This window comes from Rhinocladiella mackenziei, assembly GCF_000835555.1.
Source record: "Rhinocladiella mackenziei CBS 650.93 unplaced genomic scaffold supercont1.5, whole genome shotgun sequence".
Classification (NCBI taxonomy): Eukaryota; Fungi; Ascomycota; class Eurotiomycetes; order Chaetothyriales; family Herpotrichiellaceae; genus Rhinocladiella; species Rhinocladiella mackenziei.
This window is the reverse complement of record NW_013550600.1, coordinates 995,192-1,021,996: the sequence shown is the minus strand read 5'-3', so window position 1 is coordinate 1,021,996 and position 26,805 is coordinate 995,192. Positions and strand designations below refer to the sequence as shown.

The 26,805-nt window shown below is 51.1% G+C and overlaps 9 protein-coding genes across 9 annotated transcripts; 6 read left to right on the top strand and 3 right to left on the bottom strand.

The window, feature by feature from the left end:
- Window positions 1-6: 6 nt before the first annotated feature.
- Z518_06843 (acetolactate synthase, large subunit, biosynthetic type) lies at window positions 7-2,207 on the top strand (the record flags this gene model as incomplete). Its single annotated transcript, XM_013414973.1, has 3 exons — window positions 7-197; window positions 248-2,106; window positions 2,158-2,207. The coding sequence occupies 3 exons, from the start codon at window positions 7-9 to the stop codon at window positions 2,205-2,207; spliced, it is 2,100 nt and encodes a 699-aa protein (XP_013270427.1).
- Window positions 2,208-3,544: 1,337 nt separating this feature from the next.
- Z518_06842 (uncharacterized protein) lies at window positions 3,545-6,155 on the top strand (the record flags this gene model as incomplete). The annotated part of the gene is made up of 3 exons (XM_013414972.1): window positions 3,545-3,913; window positions 3,963-4,214; window positions 4,311-6,155. The coding sequence occupies 3 exons, from the start codon at window positions 3,545-3,547 to the stop codon at window positions 6,153-6,155; spliced, it is 2,466 nt and encodes an 821-aa protein (XP_013270426.1).
- A 934-nt stretch (window positions 6,156-7,089) lies between these two features.
- Window positions 7,090-7,833, top strand: Z518_06841 (uncharacterized protein; the record flags this gene model as incomplete). Its single annotated transcript, XM_013414971.1, has 1 exon — window positions 7,090-7,833. One exon carries the CDS (start codon window positions 7,090-7,092, stop codon window positions 7,831-7,833), a length of 744 nt encoding a protein of 247 aa, XP_013270425.1.
- A 453-nt stretch (window positions 7,834-8,286) lies between these two features.
- Window positions 8,287-9,264, bottom strand: Z518_06840 (uncharacterized protein; the record flags this gene model as incomplete). Its single annotated transcript, XM_013414970.1, has 1 exon — window positions 8,287-9,264. One exon carries the CDS (start codon window positions 9,262-9,264, stop codon window positions 8,287-8,289), a length of 978 nt encoding a protein of 325 aa, XP_013270424.1.
- Window positions 9,265-9,709: 445 nt separating this feature from the next.
- Window positions 9,710-10,948, top strand: Z518_06839 (uncharacterized protein; the record flags this gene model as incomplete). The annotated part of the gene is made up of 1 exon (XM_013414969.1): window positions 9,710-10,948. The coding sequence occupies one exon, from the start codon at window positions 9,710-9,712 to the stop codon at window positions 10,946-10,948; it is 1,239 nt and encodes a 412-aa protein (XP_013270423.1).
- Window positions 10,949-11,915: 967 nt separating this feature from the next.
- Z518_06838 (uncharacterized protein) lies at window positions 11,916-12,988 on the top strand (the record flags this gene model as incomplete). The annotated part of the gene is made up of 2 exons (XM_013414968.1): window positions 11,916-12,623; window positions 12,686-12,988. The coding sequence occupies 2 exons, from the start codon at window positions 11,916-11,918 to the stop codon at window positions 12,986-12,988; spliced, it is 1,011 nt and encodes a 336-aa protein (XP_013270422.1).
- A 1,209-nt stretch (window positions 12,989-14,197) lies between these two features.
- On the bottom strand, window positions 14,198-17,113 carry Z518_06837 (uncharacterized protein; the record flags this gene model as incomplete). The annotated part of the gene is made up of 3 exons (XM_013414967.1): window positions 14,198-15,949; window positions 16,016-16,919; window positions 17,016-17,113. The coding sequence occupies 3 exons, from the start codon at window positions 17,111-17,113 to the stop codon at window positions 14,198-14,200; spliced, it is 2,754 nt and encodes a 917-aa protein (XP_013270421.1).
- Window positions 17,114-17,698: 585 nt separating this feature from the next.
- Z518_06836 (uncharacterized protein) lies at window positions 17,699-24,973 on the bottom strand (the record flags this gene model as incomplete). The annotated part of the gene is made up of 7 exons (XM_013414966.1): window positions 17,699-18,975; window positions 19,029-19,790; window positions 19,873-20,775; window positions 20,853-21,595; window positions 21,651-21,987; window positions 22,036-23,472; window positions 23,521-24,973. The coding sequence occupies 7 exons, from the start codon at window positions 24,971-24,973 to the stop codon at window positions 17,699-17,701; spliced, it is 6,912 nt and encodes a 2,303-aa protein (XP_013270420.1).
- A 305-nt stretch (window positions 24,974-25,278) lies between these two features.
- On the top strand, window positions 25,279-26,802 carry Z518_06835 (uncharacterized protein; the record flags this gene model as incomplete). Its single annotated transcript, XM_013414965.1, has 2 exons — window positions 25,279-25,552; window positions 25,625-26,802. The coding sequence occupies 2 exons, from the start codon at window positions 25,279-25,281 to the stop codon at window positions 26,800-26,802; spliced, it is 1,452 nt and encodes a 483-aa protein (XP_013270419.1).
- Between the last annotated feature and the right edge of the window lie 3 nt (window positions 26,803-26,805).

The following is a 26,805-nucleotide window of genomic DNA, read 5'->3' as shown; positions in this document are numbered from 1 at the left end:
AACAGCATGGCGACCAAGATGATGTCCATGCGGCCTGGCTCCAGTGCCATTCGCTCTTTGTCCAGACGGAGACCCTCCTGCTCTCAGTCCTTCTCCTCTAGCACCCCAGCGGCAGCTCTGTCGCCCTACCGAAAACCCTCCAAAACCACTCCCGATCAACCGAGACGACCTGCCACCACTGCTGCCGCTCAAGCACAGTATGTCTAACACCAGAAAGATCGATCCTTGCATGCTGAAAATTATCCAGAACCACCCGACCCATCCCCAGTCCGGCCTTTAACAATGACTTCCAGCGAAATGAGCCCTCACCATTGGTTAACAGGCAAATGCCAGAGCTTGACGACTCCTTTGTCGGTCTCAGTGGAGGTGAAATCTTCCACGAGATGATGCTGCGACAAGGCGTCGAGCATATCTTTGGCTATCCTGGTGGTGCCATTCTCCCAGTCTTCGATGCCATCTACAACTCCAAACATTTTGAATTCATTCTTCCCAAACACGAACAGGGCGCAGGGCACATGGCAGAGGGATATGCCAGGGTGTCCGGAAAGCCTGGAGTTGTTCTCGTCACCTCGGGGCCGGGAGCAACCAATGTCATTACCCCGATGCAAGATGCCCTGTCGGATGGTACACCAATGGTGGTTTTCTGTGGTCAGGTGCCCACTACGGCCATTGGCACAGATGCTTTCCAGGAAGCTGACGTGGTGGGAATTTCACGAGCTTGTACAAAGTGGAACGTGATGGTTAAGAACGTGGCGGAACTGCCCAAGAGAATCAAAGAAGCATTTGAGATTGCCACTTCTGGACGACCAGGCCCCGTCCTCGTCGATTTACCCAAGGACGTGACGGCCGGGATCTTGAGAAGACCTATTCCCATGCAATCGACCCTTCCCGCTCACCCGTCCGCGGCTACCTTGGCCGCCAAAGAGCTTTCCAGAAAACAACTGGAAGACACCATTTCTCGTGTGGCCGATCTGATCAATGTGGCGAAGAAGCCCGTCATCTATGCGGGCCAGGGTATATTGGGCTCGCCGGAGGGCCCGCAACTTCTCAAAGAACTCGCCGACAAGGCCTCCATCCCCGTCACCACCACCTTACAGGGTCTGGGTGGGTTTGATGAGCTGGATCCCAAATCCTTGCACATGCTGGGCATGCACGGGTCGGCCTATGCGAATATGGCTATGCAGGATGCCGATCTTATCATCGCCTTGGGTGCTCGATTTGATGATCGTGTGACTGGCAACATTGCCAAATTCGCCCCACAGGCTAAGGCAGCTGCGGCCCAAAAACGTGGAGGGATTGTGCACTTTGAAATCATGCCAAAGAACATCAACAAGGTGGTACAGGCCACCGAGGCTGTCGAAGGTGATGTGACCACCAATCTGGCCGAACTTGTCCCTCGAGTTAAGCATGTCCAGGACCGACCTGAATGGTTCGCACAGATCAAGGATTGGAAGGAGAGATTCCCCATGAGCAGTTTCGAGAGAGGGACTCCTGATGGCTTGATCAAACCTCAGGAATTGATCGAGAAACTCTCCGACATGACTGCCCACATGAAAGAAAAAACCATCATTGCGACCGGTGTGGGCCAGCACCAAATGTGGGCCGCTCAACATTTCCGATGGAGACATCCCCGAACTATGGTGACTTCTGGAGGTTTGGGCACCATGGGATATGGGTTGCCGGCTGCCATTGGTGCCAAAGTGGCGGCGCCAGATGCTCTCGTTGTCGACATTGACGGTGATGCCTCGTTCAATATGACTTTGACGGAACTGAGCACTGCCAATCAATTCAATATCGGAGTAAAAGTCATCGTCCTGAATAATGAGGAACAGGGCATGGTCACACAATGGCAGAGCTTGTTTTACGAGGATCGATTTGCACATACCCATCAAAAGAATCCTGATTTCGTTAAGCTCGCCGGTGCGATGGGAGTTCCAGCAAGGAGATGCATAAGACCTGCTGACGTGGAAGAGAGTTTACAGTGGTTGATCAGCGGTAGTGGCGATGGGCCAGCACTTTTAGAAGTCATTACTGACAAGAAGGTGCCAGTCTTGCCTATGGTGCCTGCTGGCAAGGCTCTGCATGAATTCTTGGTATACGATGAAGGTATGTTGAATCTACCGGAGGGGAATTACATCTTGCTAATAAGTATCACAGCCACAGAAAAGGAACGAAGAGCAGTAATGAAGAAACGATCAGGTCACTGATTTGACTGTGCAGAAATTCTCCTTTTCTGGGGGTGGCTCATTCACAATCAAAGCACATGATATGTATAGGCGACGTACGCACCCGCGATATGAACCAAAAATTTCAGGAATCACTTTTCTTCACCAGGAGAGGCGAATCCGGTCAACTTGACGTGATGGATGTCAGAAATGCAGACTCGGAGACCATGGATTTGAAAAGGTTTGACAGCGATGTTGTCGAAAAGTTATTCACGGAACTCAAACTTCCATTTCCATAGAGCTCGGTCCAGGCTTGTCCCTGATTGAGTGCGATATCATAACACAGTTATGGTACACACAAGGACTGATATCGCCTTATATGAAATGCCGTTTGAATGCTTACCATATCCTATCAGCCTTTGCCAGAACTCCTTGATGTAGCTCCCTGTTGGATTGGGCATGAGATCTCCCTCAATGTCCTTGCCTCCTTTCTTCTTCATTCCTACATCCATCTTATCCCGTCTCTGCCTCCTATCAGCATCAGCATCATCATCAATGCATTCAAACCACCATTAGACGTGCTGCCGTATGCCAACTTGTACCTTGCCTCCAGCCACTTTTTGGAGAATCCTTTATACCAGCCTCTTCCGTCCGCCCAAGATGTTGAAGTATTCGTAGAGGACTTACGTGGAGTACAACATCTGACCGGCTGTAGAATACAATTTCCGTTATCAGCCTGTCGAGGAGGACCGAAGGCCAACGCAGGTTTGCACATGCCCGATATTTTCTCCTCGAGATGCAACCTACCTCTACCAATTGTGTGACAATAGGCGCTAGCGGAAATATGTCAACTCGGATTTTTGAAGCTCTAGATTTTTGGCAACGATTTCTTGTATCTATTCCGGATCCGGCCCCAGTTACGCAACTGCTGGTTCACGGATATTTGATCCTCACAGCAGGTCCACGTTCCTCCCGGGTTGCATTAGGTGGGAGGGCATCTGACGAACCGAACCCGAACACCCCCTGGCTTGCATTTTCTGTCAGTCTTGTGCAAATCCAAAGCTTCAGTATAAACTCTCAGGACTTCCTCCTGCCTTGGGTAATGAAATGGAGTGGGATGTAGAATTCATTTTTAGGTTCTCTTCTCCCCTTTCATCAGGCTAATGATGCAAGGCTGGCCCTTGCATGGATGTGGCTTGCGGAGCAACCGCCGTAGCAACAAACACTATTCCTAAAGAGGAATATTATACACACGCCAAGCTCTTTCATTGTCGCTGCCATGCCGCATTATGCTTGCACCACAACCACTGCCTCCTTTGATGTTTTGGCCATAAACTTGACCCTTTACACAAAAGCTTCATAGGTCGATCCATTCCGACATGGAGATTTCCAGCAAGATGCCACCACAAACCTCGCTGTTCCAGGTTTACCTACGACTGCGTCCACGGATTCAACCACAGCAGGAGAAACAGAAAGTCGAACCGTGGCTCATCGTCGAGCCCGCCGCGTCCTCGGCCTCTCAGAACGAAGACTCAAACGTTTCTTTCCCGACTCACATCACGCTACAACCACCGAATGATTCGAGAAAGCGTGCGATAGAGAGATTTGGCTTCACCAAGATCTTCCAAGAGGAAGCTACTCAACTTGACGTGTTTGAGGAGACTGGAACTGCGGATACAATTAAGAACGTGTTACAGACGGGAAGAGATGGCCTCGTGGCCACACTCGGCGTCACAGGGAGCGGCAAGGTATGATGCCGCCGGCAACTGTTGATCTGCAGGACTAACTGAGAACCAGAGTCATACTGTCTTGGGATCCAAGACTCAGCGAGGACTCGTGCAGATGACTCTCGACGTATTGTTCAGATCAATAGGGGAAATGATCCGGAGACCACATCATCCTGACCTACCCACAGACACTGGACTTCTCTCGTCCCTTCAGGCTGCTGATCCCTCGGAGGCTCAGATTTTGTCAGCCACCACTTTCTTGGAATCAGTGTATGGCGATGGCGACAGAGCCCGACTATCACGAGCTCAGACTCCCATGATGGTAGGCAACCGAATCCATGAGCTTCCCCGCTCACTTCCCACTTCTCTCCCCCGGGAACACACAAGCAGAAACACAATGGCGCGACCGTCGGCCTAGGATCTTGTCCCGAGTCATTTCACAAGTGCCACGTCCACGATACGGATGTTGCCGAATATCCCCGAGACATTTCCCTCGCTCGAGAAGGGACCGTGGCGTCCCCCTTCAAAAGTCCCAATCCTAACTCGCTTGAAAAATTTCACCAAGTCACCTGCTAAAAGCAAAGTTGTTCAGGATTCTGTCTCCCACAACGTTCGGCGACCTCCGTTATTGCCCAGATCGAGTATGTTTCCGCAGTATCCAAATGTAGCATCATACTCGATGGACATCGACCATCCAGCGGAGTATGTGGTGCTCATCTCAATGTACGAAGTTTACAACGACCGTATTTTCGATCTTCTCTCAAGCCCGACTGCCTCAAGTGCCCCAGCTATGGCGACAAGACAGGGAGCCGCGCTGCAAAAGGGTCTTCTTCGACGTCCTTTACTGTTCAAGAATACCGAGATGTCTCCTGACCGAAAGGTAGTAGCAGGCCTTCGAAAAGTGGTTTGTGGAAGCTATGAAGAAGCAATGATAGTTCTGGAGACCGGTCTGACGGAGAGAAGAGTTGCCGGGACTGGCAGCAACAGCGTCAGCTCCAGAAGTCATGGCTTCTTCTGCATCGAGGTCAAGAAGAAAACGGAAGTGCGAGGCCCAGCTAGCTATGTGATGCCTGCTTGGACCGGTGGGACCATGTCCATTGTCGATTTAGCTGGTTCCGAGCGGGCTCGAAACGCCAAAACCACTGGGTCCACGCTGGCAGAAGCAGGAAAGATCAACGAAAGTCTGATGTACCTGGGCCAGTGTCTGCAGGTCCAGAGTGATTGTCAGCAAGAGGGCAGCAAGCCCATTGTGCCGTTCAGACAGTGCAAGCTCACCGAGCTGCTGTTCTCCAATTCTTTCCCATCATCCCACCACGCCACCACTTATAGACCACCGCAGAAGGCGGTCATGATTGTCACCGCCGACCCGATGGGAGATTTCAATGCGACCAGTCAGATCTTGAGATACTCGGCGTTGGCACGAGAGGTGACCGTTCCAAGAGTTCCCAGTGTGACCAGCGCAATTGTTGGTGCGGGAGCACCGGGAAAAACCCTGCAAAGTGGTCGTTCGACACCTCACGAAATGCGCAACCATTATTTTGGTGCTCAAGAATTGGAGCAGGCAACCCATGAAGCGGCAAGATTGGCTGAAGAGTGCGACGTACTGGCCATCAAACTCGCCGAAGAAGAAATCAAGAGAACCGAAGCGGACCTGAAGCTGCAGGCAGCAGAAGAGAAGCTTGTGGTGATGGAACAGGAGGTCCGAGAAGAGTGTTGGACAGAAATGGAGGAGAGAATGGAGGAGGAGAGAGAGAGATGGAGACGGGCAAGGGAGCAAGAGAAGATTCGAGGTGAAGAGTACATGGACGGCAAGCTGGAGATTCTCGAGAAGACGGCCAAATTCACCATCCATGAAGATTCGCCCAACGACACGAGAGTTGAAGAATTGGAGAGGGAAAATGAAACTCTGCGAGCCAAATTACGTGCATTGGAACAGGAAATGCGATCGAGAAGTCCGACAAAAAAGTCTCGAGCAGGGCCGAAATCGCCCGTCAAAGCATTTGGTTTGCACGAGTCATCCAATCTGAACATGGCCACAAATCCATTCCTGGCTTCGTTGAGGGCACGAGACAGTGATGCAACCATCAAAGCGAAAGGGAGTGAAGAGGATTTGCAGGTATCAGATGTTTCTCCACGAAAATTGTCGTTGAGAAGCTCCAACATGACGAGGGCGGCGACAGGAGAGCAACAGTCAGCTCCGGTCAAGAAGCAGCGGAAGTTGACGACACGGAAGTGGGATTTGGGTGATCCAGATGATATTTGAATGGCCTCGTTCTCCTTCTCTTTCTTGGGATGATTATACTCATAAGGAGATGCGCCAAAGGTACGGAGTACCTCTTTGCTTTTCCATAGGACATCAAATGGCGGACTTCCCCAGATGACCAAGTTCTAGAGCGCGTGGCATTATAAGCGATGTTGCTTGGTGAATGGTAGCGCACCACCCAGAGCATCTTCCACACCCCCCAATCAACCTTGGTCCAGGGCGGCCGATCATCCCTTGACGGCAGCGCGGAACATTACGAGATTGCGCAGTCCGTCCTTCGTAATATGTGCGGCATCAACGGGTTGGGCTTATTTGCCCATAGAGGATGTGGATGCGAAAATTGTGGAAAAAGATCAAACACCAACCACCTGGATTAATGGGATGATTATATGAATTTCGCAAGAGATGCTGGGTAGTGGAAGATTTTTTTGGGTGGTTGGTGGTGCACATCTGACGTGGCTGGTAACTCGAACGCTCGGCACTTTGGCTGCGCCTGTAAAGAAATCGCTCCACCACCGCCATCATCACTCGACTCACCCTCCACCGTTCTTTGTTCTCTCTTCTTTCTTCCCAGAAACCTTTGGCAGGGTTTTCTCTCTGTGTTGGTACCTCCTTTTCTTCTCGTCATTCGTTCTCTACCAGAATCTCCTTCATTCCACCCCGAACACATCTTTGTCCCTTGACCGAAGTTCATCATTGAACACCCGAGCGGGCCCTCTATTGGTGCCCGCGACCAGCTGATCCTTCGAGCTTCTACCTCCCTGATATCCGCCATAGAACACAGACGAGTGCGCAGACAGAAAAAAAAAAAAGAAAAGAAGAGGAAAGTCAAGGAAGAATACCTCACAGAAGAAAAAGCACGTCCTCTCATCCCCTACATTTGAACCCTATACAAAGTCGAACTCTCCTGTGGATGGTGATCGCGGCCCCCCCAATGGCACCGACCATTTCTCCCCGCAGTGCTTCAGGCGAACACATCAGAACCGTCATTTCTCGTTCAGTATCCTCCAATTTAACCCCTCTACCCTCACGAAGTACCACATCTACCAAAGCTCCCATCGCATCATTATTCGCCGTCATTCTAAGAGGCACAATCGGAGTCTCGAAACGAGCCCTCCAAGAATCCCTCTTTACCCCTCGATCTCCCGTTTCCGAAGCGGTCCAACCAATCTATGTGCACCCTTCAGCGCTCTCGAAAAGACAGAATGCCGTCCTCGCCATCCCGACAACGTATGCCGGGCTCAACGATGGACCGGCGCCAGGTGCGGTCGTAGGCATTGTCCTCGGCTCCATCGCCGGCTTTATCCTGGTTTTATACATTCTCCTCAGCGCCTTCCGTCTTTCAGGATACTGGGTTCGCGACAGTTACGAAGAGGAAGTCGTCCGACACCACCACCACCGCAGATCACCTCGTCGGAGTCGCAGCCACAGTCGGGTGATGACGGAAGTCAGTAGCCCACGCCGGGAAAGAATCGTCCGCGAACATGAAGAGACCGTCGTGGTAGAAGAACATCCATCGAGCGTAGTGGAGGAGGAGGATATCGTCGAAGTCATCGAAGAACATTCTCCCGAACGGCGGCCCAAACGAGGCCCCAGTGGCCGAAGTGGATTTAGGACAGTGGACCCGGCAGAGTTTGGCGGTGGAGGACGACCGATAAGGAAAGTTTCCAGGCGGTGACAATGAGATTCCGTTTATATTTGAACAGAAAGATTGATGTCGATGTGTACTAATTCGAGATGTTCTGAACACCACCTTGAGATGAGCGATGGAGTTGTGGATGGTCAGAACATGGTCCAATGGTCTGGTCGGGTCGGGTCGGATCAGATCGCGAATCAGATACCAATTTGAGGAGTTTCTTTGATACCATTCTGCGCTGACCCGGTTGACCCAGTCTCACGTCCATGAGTCCTAATGCAGGCACGATAGTCTGATCTCGAGATTTTACCCATCTACAGACTCCGATTTCATTCATTCCCTTTCCCCTACAACACTCACCTTGGTGTTCGTGTTTTCGGTCAAATGTCTGGATTGAGGATTAGAAAGCGTGGTCGAACACCTGATGAGGGAGTGCTGTGGCAGTTACCAAGTGCAGTCAGCTCAACAAGAAGAATCACGAGGGGGCTATCAATACTATCTCTTGGTGGCCTTGACACCCAGCAACGTTTCAGCATTCTTGTAGGCAATCATCTCCATTTGCTCCTCCGTCACAAGGCCACTCTTTTCGAGGTCTTGCATGAACTTGAGCCCATCCTCGTTCCTCGCGAAGGGGTAATCCACGCTGTACAAGATATGATCGATCTTCGTATTGCGGAGTATACACGCCATGGGATCCACGCTCCAATTCCCACTCGTCGTGATATAGATGTTCGTGTCCCAGACCTGTTTGAAGTCGCGATCCCGTTTGTCCCAGCGCAGAGATAGCTGCATAATGCGCTGCAGCATAAAAGGCAGCATCTCGCCCATATGCCCGACAATAATCTTCAACTGGGGTAGACGGTCAAAGAGCCCCGCGGCGAAGAGGCGGAGGACATGTGTCGCAACGTCGGAGTGCCAGCCAAAGCCGGAGGCGCTGATGGATTTCGATGCGGCCATGGGAAAATTGCCCATGTAGAATGTGCTCATCATGATATCCGTCGGCCAGGTCGGGTGCAGGTAAATGGGCACGTCGAGATCCTGAGCCGCCTGGAACATGGGGAAGTATTCGGAGCCATCGTAATAGGAGCCATCTTCGGCATGATTGTCGATCAAGGCGCCGACGAAGCCCAAGTCTTTCACGCAGCGGGTCAATTCTCCAGCGCATCGCTCGGGGTCCGAGACTGGGAGGACGGCGAATCCAGCGAAGCGATCGGGGTGGTTCTTGACAGCCTGTGCAAGTTGGTCATTGGCAGATTTGCATTGAGACGGAGACATGGCTCCGGGTGCGTGGGAGACGATTTGAAAGGAGATTTGGCCTCCTTCCATGAATTGGAGGCGTAGGTCGCCGACGTCTGCAAGCTTGTCGGCGAGGCCAGGGATGTGTTTGAGCTGTTCGGAGTACTTTTCCGTCGACCCAGAGAGCATGGCTTGAGAGAAGAAGTGTTCTTCGAGGGAGATCAGTGAAGGGACCATTTTGATGATCGACGTTCGTTGTCGTCTGATATGAGGCAGCAGGCTACTGATTTTCAACGTCGAGAGAACATGTCCTATTAAATACTATGTGATGCATGAAGTTGATGTTTCACCAATGATCATACTGTCCATTCGGGATGAGAGGAGGGCATTGGTGGCCTGGTGGGCCATCGATGACGGAATACCCAAACCGGTAGTTGGCCGCGGTGTATATTAGATACGTGTCACCCTCCGAATCCAACTCCCACTGAGTCTGTTGGATCAGATACATTCTTGGGTACGAAGGCACTACGTATAGCTTGCTGCGTGCGTGGATGAAGCCAAACACGGTCTTATCGCCGGCTGCGGATATGCCGGAGTCTTCCACTGACAGCCACACGCACCCTGTGGGCGGGCGGTCCAATATCCACCCGACTCTGCCTTTGGTGATTCTGAAGCGGCAGAAATGGTTATCCTGATGCCTGGCGCTCTTGAGGGCCCCCCCGAAGCACCTGGAAGTCCATCCTTCATACCAGTCGAGCCACCGTCCACCATGATCACCGTCGACCACCTGCCGTCCTTGTTACCCGATGAGCCCAAAGTCCACCATGTTGGCAGTCCTCCCACGGGTTTCCAAAACCCATGGCCGTCCTCTCCTGGTGGCCACGGCCGTCTCTTGCGTATTCTCAGGGCCCGTTTCGGCAAAGACACACCAGATTTTGTGCCTGTGCCCGACCGGTCAGAGTTGGTTCCTATCCAAAAGATCGACTTCTTCAACTCAGTTCCCGGATTCAAAGTGACATGGATCGGTCATGCCAGTTTCTGGTTGCAAACTTCCAAGCCACCAGGAGCAGCCCGAGGCATCCATATCCTCTGTGATGCCCTGTTCTCAGAAAGAACGTCTCCGGTGACCTGGGCCGGGCCCAAGAGATACACTCCGACGCCCTGCACTCTGCAAGAATTCCTGGATGCCGTCGAGGTGGATATCGTCCTGATCAGTCACAATCACTACGACCATGCCGACGCGAATACATTAAAGGCAGTGTACGCCAAGCGAAAGAAAAATGTTCGCTTTCTCGTGGGACTGCACAATTCTCGGTGGTTGACTTCCTTCGGCATCGACCGCGCATGCATCACGGAGTTAGACTGGTGGGATGGAGTCGAAATTCAGGTCGAAGGAGTGGGAAAAGTGCGCATCACCTGCCTTCCCACTCAACATTCCTCTGCGCGCACCGTTTTCGATCGAGATCATGATTTATGGTGTTCCTTCGCCGTTCAGGACTGTCAAGGTCCGGAAGGAAAGAAGGTATATTTCGCAGGTGACACCGCTTATCGATCCATTCCCGCTGCCGACATGACCCGCGAAGAGGAAGACCAGCAACCGGCATGTCCGGCCTTCCAGCAGATCGGCGACCTACTGGGGCCCTTCGATCTTGCCCTTTTGCCCATTGGGCTCTGTGAACCGCGGACATTCATGTCCGACGTCCATGCCAACTCATGGGATTCGATTAAGATACACCAAGACATACGAAGCAAGAAATCAATCGGTATGCACTGGGGGACGGTCCGTGGAGGACTTTCGCGGGCTTATGAAGATGTCCGGACTCCGCCGAAACATTGGAAAATGGCAGCGGAAGAGGCGGGATTGAAATGGGGTGAGGAGATTGGATTGATGGACATTGGTGAGACATTGGTCTTGTCTTGAGACGACTTTGCATTGGAGGAGTGAATGGTTGCTCGCTACGGAATCGTCTTCGGCGATGGTTGCTTAAAGACACGACCTCTAGATTCGCCAAATCACACCCTCTCCCCTTCGCCCGCGTTCATCCGCATTTGTCCATGTCGCCAATATCATTCGGGGTGCCACCCAGGCGGGACTTCCCTTGACTTGTCCACATGGACTCGAATATATGCTTTGTGTCCCTTGCCAAATTCAGATTAGTATTCGCGGCCATTCTTGACCAGAATCCTCGAGTCATCTGCATGCAAAGGTGATTCGGACAAAAATATCGCACATCTCAGTGCGTTTCTGCAAATCGTTAAACCCGGGGACATGCATGAACAGGGATGTTGGGCCAGGACAGAAGCCGACCCAACCAGATGTCAGCCTCACCAGCCGCTCGCAAGTTATAGGCTGTTCTCTCACTCCGTCAAAATCAAGCTCAACGCTAATTAATGCACAACACTGACAGACTGACTCTCACTGATGCAGGGAATTCTCACTCTTGGATGGTGGTCCGCACAGCCGCATGCGCTTCTTTTTCCACAATTTCGTGTCTATGGTTTGCCCTCGTGTGAAATCAGGGAATTTCGAATTTCCATTGGAAGAAATGAGTGCTGCCTGTTGTGATTTTCCCCAAAAGGGGGCGCGAAACATGAAGTGGAACCATAGTGGCTTCCTTGGAGGTAGGATCCATGCAAGGCTAGTTTCTATCTCCGTGAAACTGCATGTGATGCGCGATCTGGAAAACATCATTCCGTTACTCCATGAGTGTCAACTTGATCAACAGGTCAAAATATAAGGCTGATGTGTCTCTCTGATGGGCCGGTAAGAAGTGTATCACCCTTTCCATCAAACATCGGCATCTGCCCACGATAACTGACTCGCTCTCCCTATTATTCACCACACACTCAACTTCCATATCCCTCGGGGGGAAAACCCAAAGGGAAAAATGTTCTTCCGCCTCCGCGCCTTCTGGTCCCAATCTTTCAACCTCCCCACTCCCCCCTTGACAGAAAAGAATCTCCCGGATCAGACCGGTAAAGTCTACATAATCACTGGCGCCAACACCGGCGTCGGCTACCAAGTGACTCAAATCCTCTATGCACGCAATGCCAAAGTCTATGTCGCCGCCCGCACCGAATCCAAAGCCCTCGCCGCGATCGAAGCTATAAAGAAAGATCACCCCGCCTCCAAGGGCCAACTGGAGTACTTGTACTTGGACCTCTCAGACTTAAAAACTATCAAAGCGAGTGCCGAGAACTTCATGTCGCACGAGGACAAGTTACATTGGCTCGATAACAATGCCGGCGTGATGGTTCCGCCGGCCGGTTCTAAGGGTGCTCAAGGTCTGGATCTCACGTTTCAGACAAACATCCTCGGTCCGTTCCTATTTACTAAATTGTTACTTCCGATCTTGAAACGTACGGCCGAAAATGAACCTAAGGGCGCCGTGAGAGTCAGCTGGGCTGGGAGTTTGGCGGTGGACTTGAATCCTGTGCTAGGTGGGATGGCGTGGAAAAAGGGCAAAGATGGAGAAGCGACGCTGGACGACACAAAGGGGAATAGTGGCTCCTATGGAATTTCCAAGGCTGCAAATTATTTCTTTGCCAAAGAATTTGGGAAGAGGTTTGGAGACCGGGACCAAGTGTTGCATAATGTGAGTTCCCGTCCCACCCCGTTTTGTGGGCGTTCATTTTCCACTTCCTAACGTATGCCTAGTGCTACAACCCAGGCAACCTGGCCTCCGATCTCCAACGACACGCGGGCTCCCAGTTCCCGGCCTTCGTCATGTGGCTCCTGCACAAATTCCTCCTATATCCAGTCATTTTTGGCGCGTACACGGAAATCTATGCGGGCTTATCACCCGATTTGACTCTTGAAAAAGATCAGGGTGCATACATTGTTCCGTGGGGCCGGAAGGCTGGTGTCAGGAAGGATTTGGAACTGGAGGCGGCCAAGGAGGACGGCCAGGCTAGTAAATTGTTCGACTGGTGTGACAGCGTGACGAGGGAGTTCGCTTAAAGTCATAGCCTATCCAAGGCTGCATGAGCAAAAAAAGATTTTAGTGGCAATTGATCTGCTCTGCCTGTCTAGCTACAGATTTCCTCCGTGCTCGTTTGAAATCATCCTCGATCGCTATTGTAATCTATCATTTGCCGCCACTGTGGAGGTTGCGTCAGAAACCACTGCTCCTGCTTAACCACCTCGTCGTTCTGTCTGTTTCCGTATAGCCGGGTTTAGCGAATGGGTCCCTGCGGGCAATCATATCTTGAGGAACAGGACGAACGTCCCGTTCGTCCTACCCGTCCTGAGGGCCAAAATGAAGCTCTCTAATTGGTCAGCCTTCAGGTTCCAGTCACGTGAAAAGTTTCTTGGCATTATCACGTGAGGATGTTGGCTTGGCAATATTGCAACTTACACCCTGCCTACAACAGCGCACAAAGTCCATCATGGCAGACAAAGGCGGCATTTCTGCCCATCCCTGAATGGTCCATAGACTGGATCCGATGAACCGTACGAGATTTCAGCCAATGAGAGCAAAGGATTTAGGAGTTGTCGGATTATAACAGGACTGCTAGTCCTACTAGTCCTGCCAAACACTGTTAAGGAGCCACGTCGTGGCGTGTTCGTAATAAGAGCAAAGAGAATTCGGTCGGTGTCGGCATTGCGGCTCCTGTTTCGTCTATGCAGAGCTTGACTTTGATCTGGACTGAATCTGATGACAGAGTTTCTTTTTCCTTTGTTGTGAGCATTGAATCTCAAAGGATCTGTCACTGTTGGGATGATTCAGATGGTTTTCCCCACTTGTCTGGATATCGATATTGTCCATAGTGCCAAGGCTCTTCATGCCAAGGCGCTAAAATGCAGCAATTGACCAGACGAAGGGATAGAGAGGCATTAGGGAGGGAGTTAATAATCATATAGTAGTTACTGGTCTCTAGGATCCTGGTGGAGTACTCTCCGTGTACAAAGTAACCAGATAAGGCAGTTATCACAGCGGGGAGAACTAAGCATCACAAAGACATCTTTTCGGATGTTGTGGTTGGTCACCTCCCTGATTGATTCCAAGTAGTCTATTCAGATGATTCAGTACCACACAAGACAATTATTCTGTCTCTTAGAGGGATCGTCCATGGTAGAAACACGAGCGATTCGTTGTCCCCTCCCAGCACGAATCGGAGACTGCCGGTTCCGAAATCCAGCTTTGTCAGATTTTCCATTGGGTGACTCTCAGATGTAAAACATGCTGTCACGTACGATGGGATGTATGTTCACCAAGCTGGCATCTACTCCCGCCACACTGCCTGTTGAGCTGGTCATCGAAGACGGGTTGAAGATCTTGCCGAGATAGCATCTTGCTCTCTCACAGACCAGATCCACACAGTACGCTGGAGGGCAGATGCTGACAGCCTTAGTGGCCCGGCCAAAAAGGTAGCATAAGTTGTGGGTCAAGTCCTCGAGGACGTCGGCCACGTTCTTGAAGGTGGTGGCACATTTTCGGCCTGGAAGATCTCGTCGTAGACGATGTAATAATGCGCCGGTCTCGCTGTTCCTTGGACTGTAGCGTGCGCTTGGAGGAAGAAGTCCCAGTGGCGGGCCTGGGTGACGCCACGATCGACCTCGGTCCCGTTGGAAGTATTTGTGGAGCGATCCGCTTGTTCTGGCTTGGTCGGGTAGAAACGTGTATTGTGTCGCTTGCCAACTGATTCGTGGAAGGCCTTGGCCGGTCATTTTTGGTGGGTAGAGATCTCGACAAGCAGCACGAATCTCAGGAAGCTCCTGGTCAAGCACAAGGTTATATTGACCCTCCGAAACACCATCGCGATAGAGCAGAATGTTCTTGGAGTAGTCATCATGGTTGTGCTTGCTCCACAGCTTGAGACGCCCCTTCATTAAGGACTTCAGTCCGGCTACCATCTCTTGTCGACCAGTTTGAATGGAGAGGTCGGCAGGCCATTGTCCGAACGATTCGTTAATTGACGCGACGATGCCCACAACACTGGGAGCCATGGATAACGAGCCCGGTGAGGGATGGGTGACATCAAGTCCGACCACCATGGTCTTTCCGTCTGACAAGATACCGAGCTTCGGTGGTTGCAAGCTCTGGTTGCAGCCGCCCAATTTGAGATTAAATTTCAGTGCGACATTCGCACGATATTGACCATTTGCCCTCTTGAACTTGGACGCAATCACACAGACGTTCAAGAGTCCTTCCTTCACGTCACACACGTACTTGACGCGATTGTAGATATGTGAGTCAGTGGACGGCAGAATGGCAAAGACAAGCCGGGGCCGATTGGGGTGTGCAGCAAATTTGCTCAATGCTTCGTCGATTCGTGTCTCAAATCCCTCTGCGTTGACATCGACACTGATGCGCAGACCAGGCCGACAATCCGGGCGGACGACACCCACCTCCGACAACTTAGACTTCAAAGCATCCAGGCTCTGCTTCAGTTCCGCGGGACTGTTCCATGGATCATTCGTCGAGGGAGATGTAATCAATAGGTATGTCCAAGTTGCGAGACTTGTCTTCGCAGTAAACCTGACTTCTTTCATATTCCAGCTGCCGAATGCGGTGTTTGCTTGTTTGCCCGCGTCGTAGAGGACCTTCGGAGAATTTAAGACGCGGCCCGTGACAGCGATGAGCTTTGGAATGATGTGGACGTTGAAGGCCTTTAGGTTTGGATTATTGCTACCTTGATTGTGGAGGGCTAACATCTGTGCGCCAGATGTCGTGATGGTGATTGCGTTTGGTCTGTGTTTCCGCACCGCGAATCTGATCATCTGTTGCGTTTGGGAGGGACTCAACGCACACCTCGCGGCCTGGCCTGGGATAACCTGGCAGACCTGTGCAAGCAAATAGACAGGGCCTTGTTCTGAATCGACATTGACCACAGGTATGTTCGTGTTGTTGATTGTAATGTTGTGTTTCTCGACGAAGAAGTCGAAGACGGAAATATATCTGCCCTGACCCTCATTCAACTAGAATTGAACCTTCTTCGGGCCAGCTCCAAACTCTGGTATGACAGGGGGGTGGGTTAATCTGACACCATCCCCACGCCGAGCAAGCCCTGATATGGTTTTGAGTCGTGGGATCTGTCGACCGGCGTTGTTGGTTCGGACCATATGAGTGGTATGAACCGAGATCTTCTTCAAAAAGCTCTCCAGTTTGTATTTGTTGAATCCGTTGGCTGTGGCATGAGCCGTCATGACCGTTTCAAGAGGCCCGTGGTCATAGAAGGCACCATGTTTGACTTGAATGTGGGTGAGGATTCGACCCGTGGCCGCTCGGGCGCTAAGGAAAAATCCACGGATCGCTGTCAAGCCCGCTCCAAGGCCCGTCTTCTCGGAACTGGCGGCGGCTAAGTCGTAGTGTTTGTTCGGCCCGATCGAAGCCGTGCTCATAGACTGTTTGGGGTAATGCCCAACGACAATATTCAGGGCTTGGATAATGGCATCCTTGGATAGTAGAGAAACTTCGGCATTGGGAGATGTCAGGAACCCAAGGAGATCAGCCACCGTCATCGAGCCATCGTGAACAACGCGCATGCGATACCGAATTCGATTTGGCTGAGATTGGTCTTCGCCTTCGGTTCGGTAGACCACTTGGTAAGCACCAGGACCAATGTTGAGCAGGTTGGTGCTAATAAGAGTGGACTTGAAGTCCGTCACGATGCCAGGGCCATATTGAGCGAAATTCTCTTCGATCAGTAATTCGACAATGCGGCCTAGTTTCTTTCCCGTGGGTTTCTTCCCGTTCTGACCTGGGAGGACGTCGATCTTGTATCGATGCAGGGGGGAGTTGCCAGTGGATATCAGCTCAAAATAATTTGCCCACAAGATCACTTCTCTTCCCTGCGTCCCATATCCGGGTCTAGCAGGCAGTCTTACTCTCTTTCTGGCCTGTTTTAGATTGGCTTCCACCTGATCTTCGATTTGGCGGACTTTTTGGCTAGGCTGGGCAGAGTCGTTCGGTCCATGGTTGAGATAGCGACAAAATGTCAGTCGCCAAACTCAAGACATCTAGGACGGAGGGGGATTCACGTACGAGAATACCGTCAGTTCGGCCTGGCCACCACCTCTCATCCCGCCATGGCCACCTCTGCCTCTAGCAGGACCCTGATTGATCGTGTCCGGAGACGACATATTTTGATTGCCGCCACGCCCTGAGCCCTGGCCAAAAGAACCACCTCGTCCCACACAAGGTAGAGTAGTACCACCACGTTGGCTGCCGCGATTGCCGCCGCGATTGCCACCACGGCCCCTTGGGGACGGATTTGAAGACATACTGAGATGAACAGTCGTATTGAGCGAAGTGAATGTAAATGATACAGAAATTGGGAGGTTGATAAAGAGGTAGTCATGCCCCTCTATTAATGCAAGTAACTACCCCTCTTGACGTCCGTACTTGTGTAACGTGAGACAACCAAGGCAAAGAGTCAATGGGCAAAGAATGACAGGTCAAGCAAACTTGACCGAGGGGCAGAGAACAAAAGGTTTCTTGGTGCCGAAGCCACCAAAAGGCGTGCTGAATACCTGGTGGCTGAATTTTGGTCGTCAAGATGTCCGAATTGGAAGAGATTCGGCGTGGTCGAAGAGCACATGCGCCGGATTCGCGAGCACGTGAATCCTCAGCCTCGTCGAGATCAATGACAAATGTTGAACCAACTTTGCTCTTTGAGGGGAACCACCTTCATCTCCTCTTTGTTTGACTCCTTACTGGGACCTTGATTAAAGCCCTATTTGTGCATCAGAGACAAAATGAGATCCTCCTGCACAGCGATAGCCGCCGGCCTGTTTGACCCAGCGGAAGCCTGCCACACACACTCCCATTTCCCTCAATTTCTTCTGTGCTTCCTTCTCTTTTTTCCTCTCCTCCTCTCTTCGTTGTCTCTCTTGCACCATCCTTGCCACTTTCTCCAGATATGCCAGCCGCTCCTTCTCACGCTTGTGCAACTCTTCTTCGAGCAACCGTCTAGCCTCGGCATTTGATTCCTCCTCGACACGCTGCTTTGTTTCAAGTTCTGCATCGACCTTCGAATTAAGCTCGCGCTTCGCATCTTCTTCTTCTCCGAGGAGCTGGTAATGCTTCTTTTCGTTTTCTTCAGCAGAATGTTGATCAGATTGTAGTTGATTCCAGACGTCGTCCGAGACGTCGGGGTCACGACCAGACTTTGCCTGCTCGAGACTTTGTGACAGTGGAGCCGGAGGTGGAGGAGATGCTTCCTCGGCTCTAGGGGCAATATTGGTCGCAGTGCTCAACACAGGGGGGAGAGGAACATTTCGACGGGGGAGAAGCTGGGTTGGGAGCTTTGGTTGTCGGGACATGGCTGCTGACTTCTTCCGGTCTTCGCGGTCTGAAACCATCGCTTGGATCGTGGACAGCACAATATCCTCTGTTATTTCAAAGGCGACATTGTCGACCGTTCCGGAGAGGACTTTGTTTAGGACAGACTTGGCCAGTGTCTTGACGTCCCTGGCGTTCCCCCAAGCAGGAGATTTAGCGAGGCGGCCAAAGAGTTCGAGAAGTGTCGCTTTGAATGTAGTGGATGGCGTTTGCACAGCGGTGCTGTCGATCTTGTTGCTTTTCTGGAGGCAATTTTGGAACAATTCCAAGCACTGTTCCGCAGAGAGGTTCTTGAAGCAAACGGTCTCGGGAAAGCGGCTCGTGAGACCTGGATTGATGGATATCAGGCGATTTATATTCTCATCATATCCGGCGAGTATAATGATGAGCTTCTGTGCGAACTTGGGTTTTGTCATGGTGTCGACTAACTCGTCCATGGCTTCTTTCGCAAACTGGCCTTCAGCCAGCCGGTAAGCCTCGTCAATGAACAGCACTTTGCCGAGCGCCTTCTCCAGCAAACCCTGCGTTTTTGGACCCGTTTGCCCAACATACTGGCCCACGAGATCCGTTGCTGAGCACTCAATCACTTCGGCATTGGCCAGGAATCCCATATCATAAAAGATCTTTCCCATTCGTCTTGCCGTCGAGGTTTTGCCGGTGCCTGTGACTGTTAGCAAATCACACATTCTCACCCGGACTTCATGCCGGACTTACCTGGGGGACCTCGAAACAGAAAACTGAAGGGGATCTGCTCTCGCGGGTCCATATTCAGTTTTCTCATATTGGAAGCCGTCCGTTGGTAGCCTTCGAGCTGGTGAATGATCTCGTCACAACCAACAACGTCCTCGAACAGTTTCCTGCAATTCGTGGGAGCCTGCTCGGCCCGGTTGTAGTTCGCGTCGAAATCGAGAGGTTCGAGAGTGTCAATGATCTTCGTTTGCCTTGACGACAATCGTTTCTGATGCTCCATCTTGGCTTTGTCAAGGAGAATATCTACTTCCCCAGCATTGCCAAAATGAGGCCGATCACGGGCCCGACGGAGGCATTCACGAGCCACTCCCTTTGCTTCTGGAGTCGCGTTAAAGCCGATTTGATTGAGTTTCAAGTTCAAAATTTTCTGCAAGTCGTCGTCGGTGTAGTCATCAAAGACAAAAGCTGAATCCATGGGGAAACGTCGGGAGAGCCCAGGGTTGACATTCTGAAACATCGACTCCATCTGCTCCTTATATCCGAGCAACAGGACACAGCGATCATCACCAGGAACGCTCTGTACTTCGGCAACAATGGTGTCAATGACGGCCATCTTGTAAGGATCCGAAATTGATGGTCCTCCCGTGGACGAGGACCCGCCATAGAGCATGTAAGCTTCGTCGATAACCAAAACTTTGCCTATCGTGGAAGCCAGGATTCCTCTTGTTGTGCTCTCAGACGCTCCGAGGACGTTTCCGACAAAATCTGAAGGGTTCTTGACAACCACTGGTGCATATTAGCTTTTAACCATTTGAAGTAGATAACGTCCCCCGGCAGAATAGGAACGACAGGGACGAAAGGAACGAACCTTCTCCGCTCGATAGTAACCCTATATCAGCAAGAATTTGACCGTACAGTTTCGCCACTGTTGTCTTGCCTGTTCCTGGATTTCCCACGAATACTTTGTTGAGGGAATATTCGACCAGCTTCTTTTCCTCCAGCTCGCGTTGGTAATTGGACTGGATAGTATCAAAAAGTGATTGGACAGTCTGCTTGACACTTTCCAGCCCTGTCAGGTTCTGAAGCTTCTCCCAAGCCGTATTTCCTTTTAGTACGGAAGCAGGTTCTGGACCAATTAGGTCCTCCTTGGTAAGGAACATGTCATCAGGCTGTCTACCCAGCCGACGTTCCTGTTGAAGCCTCCTTGCTTGACGGTCAGCTATTCGTGAAAATTCGTTCCGTACAGACCTGGCATTCCCAAACCCGTCGCGCCCACGGCCTCTCCCAATGCGACATGAGACTATTCGAATGTACAGGCCGTCAATTCCGCCGTCTATTTCCATTCTTCCATTGTATTTTTGTTCTATGCGGTGTCGAAGAATTGTTTGCAACTCGACGTCAGAGTAATCGCCAAATTGGAATTTGACTGGAAACCTGCTCGGTATCCCAGGATTGTGTGCGAAGAAGTCCTCCATATTTTTGTTGTAGCCGGCCAGGATGAAAACGATTTTTCCAGTGAGATTCTCCACTTCTGCGAGCAGGAAATCGAGCACTTGCTTTCCTCCATAATTCTGTCCGGACACCAACTGGTAGGCTTCGTCGATGAAGAGTGCCCCACCGCCACTATTGCAAATCTCTTCAAGATGTTTTCGGCACCCTGCAATCCCATCATTGGCCAGTCGAGAGCCTGAGGTTTCGACGAAAAAATCACCAGGTATGACACCCACGGAACTAAGAAATTTGGCGTATAAGCGTGCGACGGTAGTTTTCCCTAGAAAATGCGAGGTCATGGTGAGAAAGCGAGATCGCACCTCGACTGTAGGGTCGGTGAATCTAGAACGAACGTACCGGTTCCTGGATTTCCTAAAAGAGCCGCGCTGAATCTTTCATCTCTCAAATTGGTGTTTTGCCGAACCGTTACGTCCACTTTCGTCTTGATGGATAGGAACATATCTTTGACTTCTTCCAGACCAATCATTCCCATGAGGGAATCCAAAGCTTCGTTCGACTGCCCTTCTAGCTTCTTCTGCCGCTCCCATTCATCTTGTGCCGCCGATGCTTCCAACGGGATTTGGGAACTTTCACATAAGATAGCCCGGCCCAGTGCTTGCTTTGCAGCATCGCCTGGAGTCGATCCATCAGCAGGTGAGTGTGCATCTCTGGACCAGGTCGTCGGCGGCTCAGCGCGAGACTGTCGAGCGCGTTCCGTTTTGCTTCTCAGGGTTTCGAGGTCTTTCACTTTCTGCGCGAGAGTGCTCTGCCGTTCCTTTTCATCTGCGATATCCTTTAAAATACCCCTTTCTTCTTCGATCTTTTGCTGCAACTCGGCTAGCTGCCGGGCGTGTTGATTTTGACGTTCCTGTCTCCTCAACTCTAATTCGAAATCTCTTCGCTTCTTCTCGTTCTCTATTTGTTGCTCCCGTTCACATTTCGGGCAGATTTTGGGCGGCCCTCGATGACATCGCCAGCTGTATCTATGCTTCTTTGCGCATAATTTTTCGACAATGCTGGTGCAATCCATTTTTGAATGATCAAAAACCTGGTGACAACGCTGAGGGCAGACATGAACGTCACAACGGAGCATCGCCGAGCTTGAAAATCATCAGTGAAAATTTCGAGCGTGAACCAATTCGGATTGGAACATACCATGGATCGGAACAGCCGCCATCAGGACATTCGACATCAAAGCTTTCTGGGGCTCGTATTATCGTCTTCCGATCTTGATGTCTCTCGCACTTCACGGGAAAACCGTCATAAACATGGCCATTCTTAGTCAAAAGGTCAAACAAAGGTTGCCAGGCGGTCTTTGCTTTCTTGCTGCCGAGGAAGGTAGTAGAGTTCCCGATCAGAATCAAAGCATTGCGTGCGCGCGAAAGTAGCACATTGAGTCTTTCCGGGGCTGCCATAAATCCCACGTCTCCTGCTTTATTGCTGCGGGTAAGCGTAGCGATTACAATCTCTCTCTCCTCGCCTTGGTAATTGTCTGTTTGGGTCAGTAAGCCAGCACGAAGAATGGCACCGGTGCACTTACCGATCGTGGAGATCAATATTGGACGCTTTGTCAGTTTAGCGCTGGCTGGTGTAACGAGTCCAGCCCGGACCAGGTCGTGAGAGTCAAGATCATTCAACATGGGATCGTTGGTCTTGCTTAACTCCTTTCTCAGAAGATGCAGTTGTCCCAAATATGGGGTAAGAACCACAATCTTGTCTGTTCCGTAACCTTGCTGTCCGATGTATCGGACGCACTTGAGGACCATCTCAACCTCGAAAGGATTCTGTTTGCTTCCTTTGGTGGTGGGATCCCGCCGTTCCGACACGCCATTCAGGTCAAGCTCTGGTTTCTCATGATTCACGAAAATGATATTGTCTTGGAAACCACGCAGATGGGGCCGATTTTTGGTTTTGCCAGCATCCAGGAGGTCCGGATAGGTCAGATGTCGAATGAGTTGAGATATTTCTGGACGCATTCGATGCTGTTCCGAAAGCGTGGTATGGGGGTACCCCGTAAGCACCAGTCTCTCAAACAGAGATCTGTTGAGGTCGAATCCCTCGCCCTTTTCGACCGTCAGACTGTAGTTGTTCACTTTTGGTCGTAGCTGTTTGTGATCTCCAATCAAGATAAGTTGTCTCGTGTCCGCGGTCATTGCCGTCAGGACATGACTCTCAAGGATTTCGCCCGCCTCTTCCACTAAAATGACCCCTGGTTTTGCTGCCTGTAGTGCTTGTGCATATTTTGCCGCCGCTGTCGTAGTGCAGCCGATGATGCGTTTCTTTTGGAGAATCTCAGAGTTTTTCGTCTGATAGAAATATTCCTCGATCTCACTCTGGATGCGATTGAAATCATCAAACAAAGGAGCAATGGCTTCCAGGTATTCACGCCAAATATTGTCTCTCCAGCGCTGCAGGTTTTCCTGACGAGCCCGAAGAGGTGTGTCCCAGACATGAGAATGCTCTTTCTTGACTATTGATTGGAAGATTCCGGCATTCCGCCCCGTGGTCCATCGATCCAGTAAGTAATAAGGGTGAACACGGCGGCCTCCCTTACCGATGCGTTGCATTCCGTCGTCTTCTTCGGGTACGGTGAATGCTTCACAGAAATCCGCATCTTCGGAGAACTCCAGATATTCCAGCAACTGACGTTTGTTGACATCAGCACTGAATTCAGCCAACTTGGATTTCAACTTCTGTTCCAGATCCTTCAATTCTTCTTTTCGGACATTGACGAAGTTCCACGAGAATCGAACGGGGTTCGTGCCCACGGACTGCTCGGCCAAGCCGAGTTTCCTCGTTCGGTCCGACGACTTCGATCCAAGTCTCACCATGGATTCGGTGGGTATTCCGATATCCATGAGGTCTTCCAAGAATTGGTCCAGTGCATGGTTGGTATAACATATCACCAAGATCGTCTCATTTGTGTGGTCGTGCAGGACTTTGGCTAGCAGAGCTCCGATGAAAGATTTTCCGGTCCCTAAAACAGATCAGTGACCAAGTCGCCAACGAAAGGATTAGATTGTACCAGGAGGGCCTTGAATGAGACTCAAAGAATGCGTCAAGCCTGTGATCAGCGACTCAAATTGTGAATTGTCGAGGGAGATCTTCTTCGATGTCCCTAGAACCCGTTGAAGATTTTGGCCCTTGGTCGCTTCAATCTCTTTGACGATGCGTGACAAGCCGCATCCAATGTCCAGACATTGTAATGAGGGTGTTGATGCCAACAGACAGTCTGAGAGCGGGAAGTCGGTCTTCTCCTGCAGTCGCCGAAGAATGTGTTCGTACGCAAACACGGCGGTGTCGACGACGACAAAATAAAAAGGTTCTGTCTTTTTGGCTCTAGAAAGGATTCTCGTCACCGAATCACTTTCTGCCATCTGCAAAGCAAGCACTGGAACATCTTCGGCCAGCAGATCCTCATTTCGATCGATCGAAGCGAATGCAACAACCTCTTTCCCCGCTAGCAAGCACCCAAACGATTGATGTTTCAAGATATTCCGATTGTCTGCGAGGAACCTTTTCCTCTCCGGTTTTGGAATGTTGGATATTGCAGGAAGCCCTCTTTCACAGCGAAAAGTCAGAGAACAGGGTTTTCTTCTGGTCTCTGTTCCGCAATCAATGCCCATGAAGGCGAGGCCACTGATCAGATCCGCCGATCTTCTTCCCTTTTTCTGTCCTTGCGCTATTTGAAGATCATTGCGAAGCTCTGCGAGGAAGTCTTCTCTGAGAAGGCGGAATTGATTGTCGAAATGCATCGCTGGCCGATGTTGGGGCTCCGCTGCATAGACTTCGTTTGCTCTTCGGTAGAAAGGTGTCTCGGTGGAAGCAATTTCATCGGGAGTCGGAAGGATGCAAATTTTGTGGAAGTCTTCAAAATCGTTGTCGTGTCTCCCTCCGGGCCTGTAGTCGTCGAGATGGGGAAGAGTTGTCGACTTCGTTTCCAGCACGTTCTGAATCTTGTACCCAAGTGAGCGAACTTCGAAAGAGGTGGAATCAAGCAGAGATCGATCTTTGACGGTAGTTCTCGCCACGTGGACTATCTCATCTGGACAAGAAGGCCGGCTCAACAAGTGTAGAAGGAGCCAGGCAAAGGAGATTTCGGACTTTTCGTCGAGACGTTTGCCATTGTGCGTCTCGACAAGGGTATTCCAAAACGTTGGAGGCTGGACGATGGATTGGATGATCCTTTGGAGAATTTGTCCATTGCAGAGTTGTTCAACGTCGGGATCTTTGAGATACATGAGTGTGTCCGCCGCAGGCCCGTTCAAAAATTCCACGGACAGGTCAAAACGCATGCTCTTTTGAAGCGACTCGAGCGCATTGGCGCTCGAGAACAATCTTTCTATGCAGTGAACGCGATTCGGTTGCTCACACAAAGCTTCAAGGAACAGTTTGGCGTCAGAAGTCTTCTCCACCTTCTTCTTCCCTTGCTCGACATGATGAAAGTACTTCGACAGCCTTGCTGATCGCGCAGACATGTTTCCTGTTGCGGCCAGAGCCCGTCACCGGAGCAATGCTGAGCCAAAATGAAATCGGTTAAGGAGCACAGCCTCTCCCAGTGATGAAGAAGAAAATAGGTGCAACGTTACAAGAGAGAGAGAAAAAGAGTCTCAACCAAGGCCAGATGAGATGCATGGTGCGCTGTCTTTGAGGCAAGGCAGCAAACACTGCCCCGCAGCTGCCCCTCCTAGCCAGTGGGAAAAGGGCAACCAGTTCGGATTCCAGATATGCTCTCCATCCGTCTGACAGAGTTCTCATCGTCATTTTTGTGCAAAGCTTCAACATGTCCAGAGGGTATTCTTGGGGAGGTGCAAGAGGAGCAAGAGGAACACGAGGCTCCATCCGTGCGTCCAGAGGATTCCCCGATCGAGCCGTCACCTCCTGGAAGCAGGAAGAACAGCCGCTATTGGATCCTCCCGCTCCCTTTGGAGAGCTTCTCCTCGAAATGTTGCCGGAGGACATATCAAACTCGTCATATGAGCCGAAGATCACAGATTGCCGTTACGTGGCTTCATACACCTGGCTGGATGGAGGTCCTCCCAGCATTCTCATTCCTGGTACCGTGGCAAAACATCATTCCGAACCACATTGGCAGATCTTGATCTTCTAATACACGTTTTATCGTCTAGGGAGGCCTCCAGCATGGGCACCACCTGCTACCGATCGTCAGCTTGAACCTGACAAAGGCCATTTCTTCCGAGACCCAAATGCCGCCCGATACCCATCCTATCCTATGCAACCAGCGGTTCAGGCGGTGTTGGGCTTCAATGAAAGATTTCCAACCCACGACATGGACATTTTCACATGTGCCAGTGCGTTAGGGAATTTGAGTCGGTTTGTGCGCGGCATGGATCGAGAATTCAGAATCATTGTGGCGAGGGTCGGGAAGACAGTGTTTTTCATTCGCAGAGAAAATTCACCCAGCGAGCTGATACCCAACGTGCGAGGTTATGGTCATACCTTTCCAGAGGAGTACACGACATGGGATCAGGATGTGAAGAAAGCGGGATCACATCAGAGAGTCATCCAGTATAACTTTGGCGGTCTCCGCCTGTTAGTCCGCTTTGAGGCCGACGGCCACTTCCGGCAGTCCGACTCGGACGCCGCCAAAGTTTTGTCCCCACAACCAGAGCCAGAGCCAGAAGGGGAGGGAGTCTCGCTAGTCGAAGCATTCGGCAGCGCTTCTTTAGGGCATGCAGTAGCAACACCCACGGACCAGAAATGCCTCCACATCAAGCACGGTGGTGAACCCATTTCCCAAGAGGATATTTTCGACATCAAGACGCGTTCAGCATTCGACCACAAAACCGGAACCATCAAAAGGGAAATTGACATGACAGACATCACCCCAAGACTTTGGGTTTCCCAGATCCCCACTCTCATTGTCGGATTCCACGAGCGCGGTCTGTTCAAAGACATTCGTATCCAAGACATGAGGGAAGAAGTATCCCAATGGGAGGATGACAATTCCCAGCAACTCCGCCAGCTGGCGTCATTGCTGCACGAGATCCTGGAATTTTCTAGGACATCGGTGACGAGTCTTGAATTATGCCGATCTGAGTCCGGACCTCTGCAGATACGTCGGCTGGCGGATGAAGGTCTGGACGTGCTTCCTGAGGATTGGAAAAGTAAGTGGATTGGAGAGTCTGACGATGCCAATGGAGAGGATGAGGATGTGCATGGTTCCCCCAGATCCATAGAGGACCGCCGCAACCCTGATCTTTGGGATGACGACGACGACGCGGAGAAAGACTACACGGCCTGTTCAGCTGAGCACTGTGGTTATTGCGGTCACTGTCGGTATTGAGGT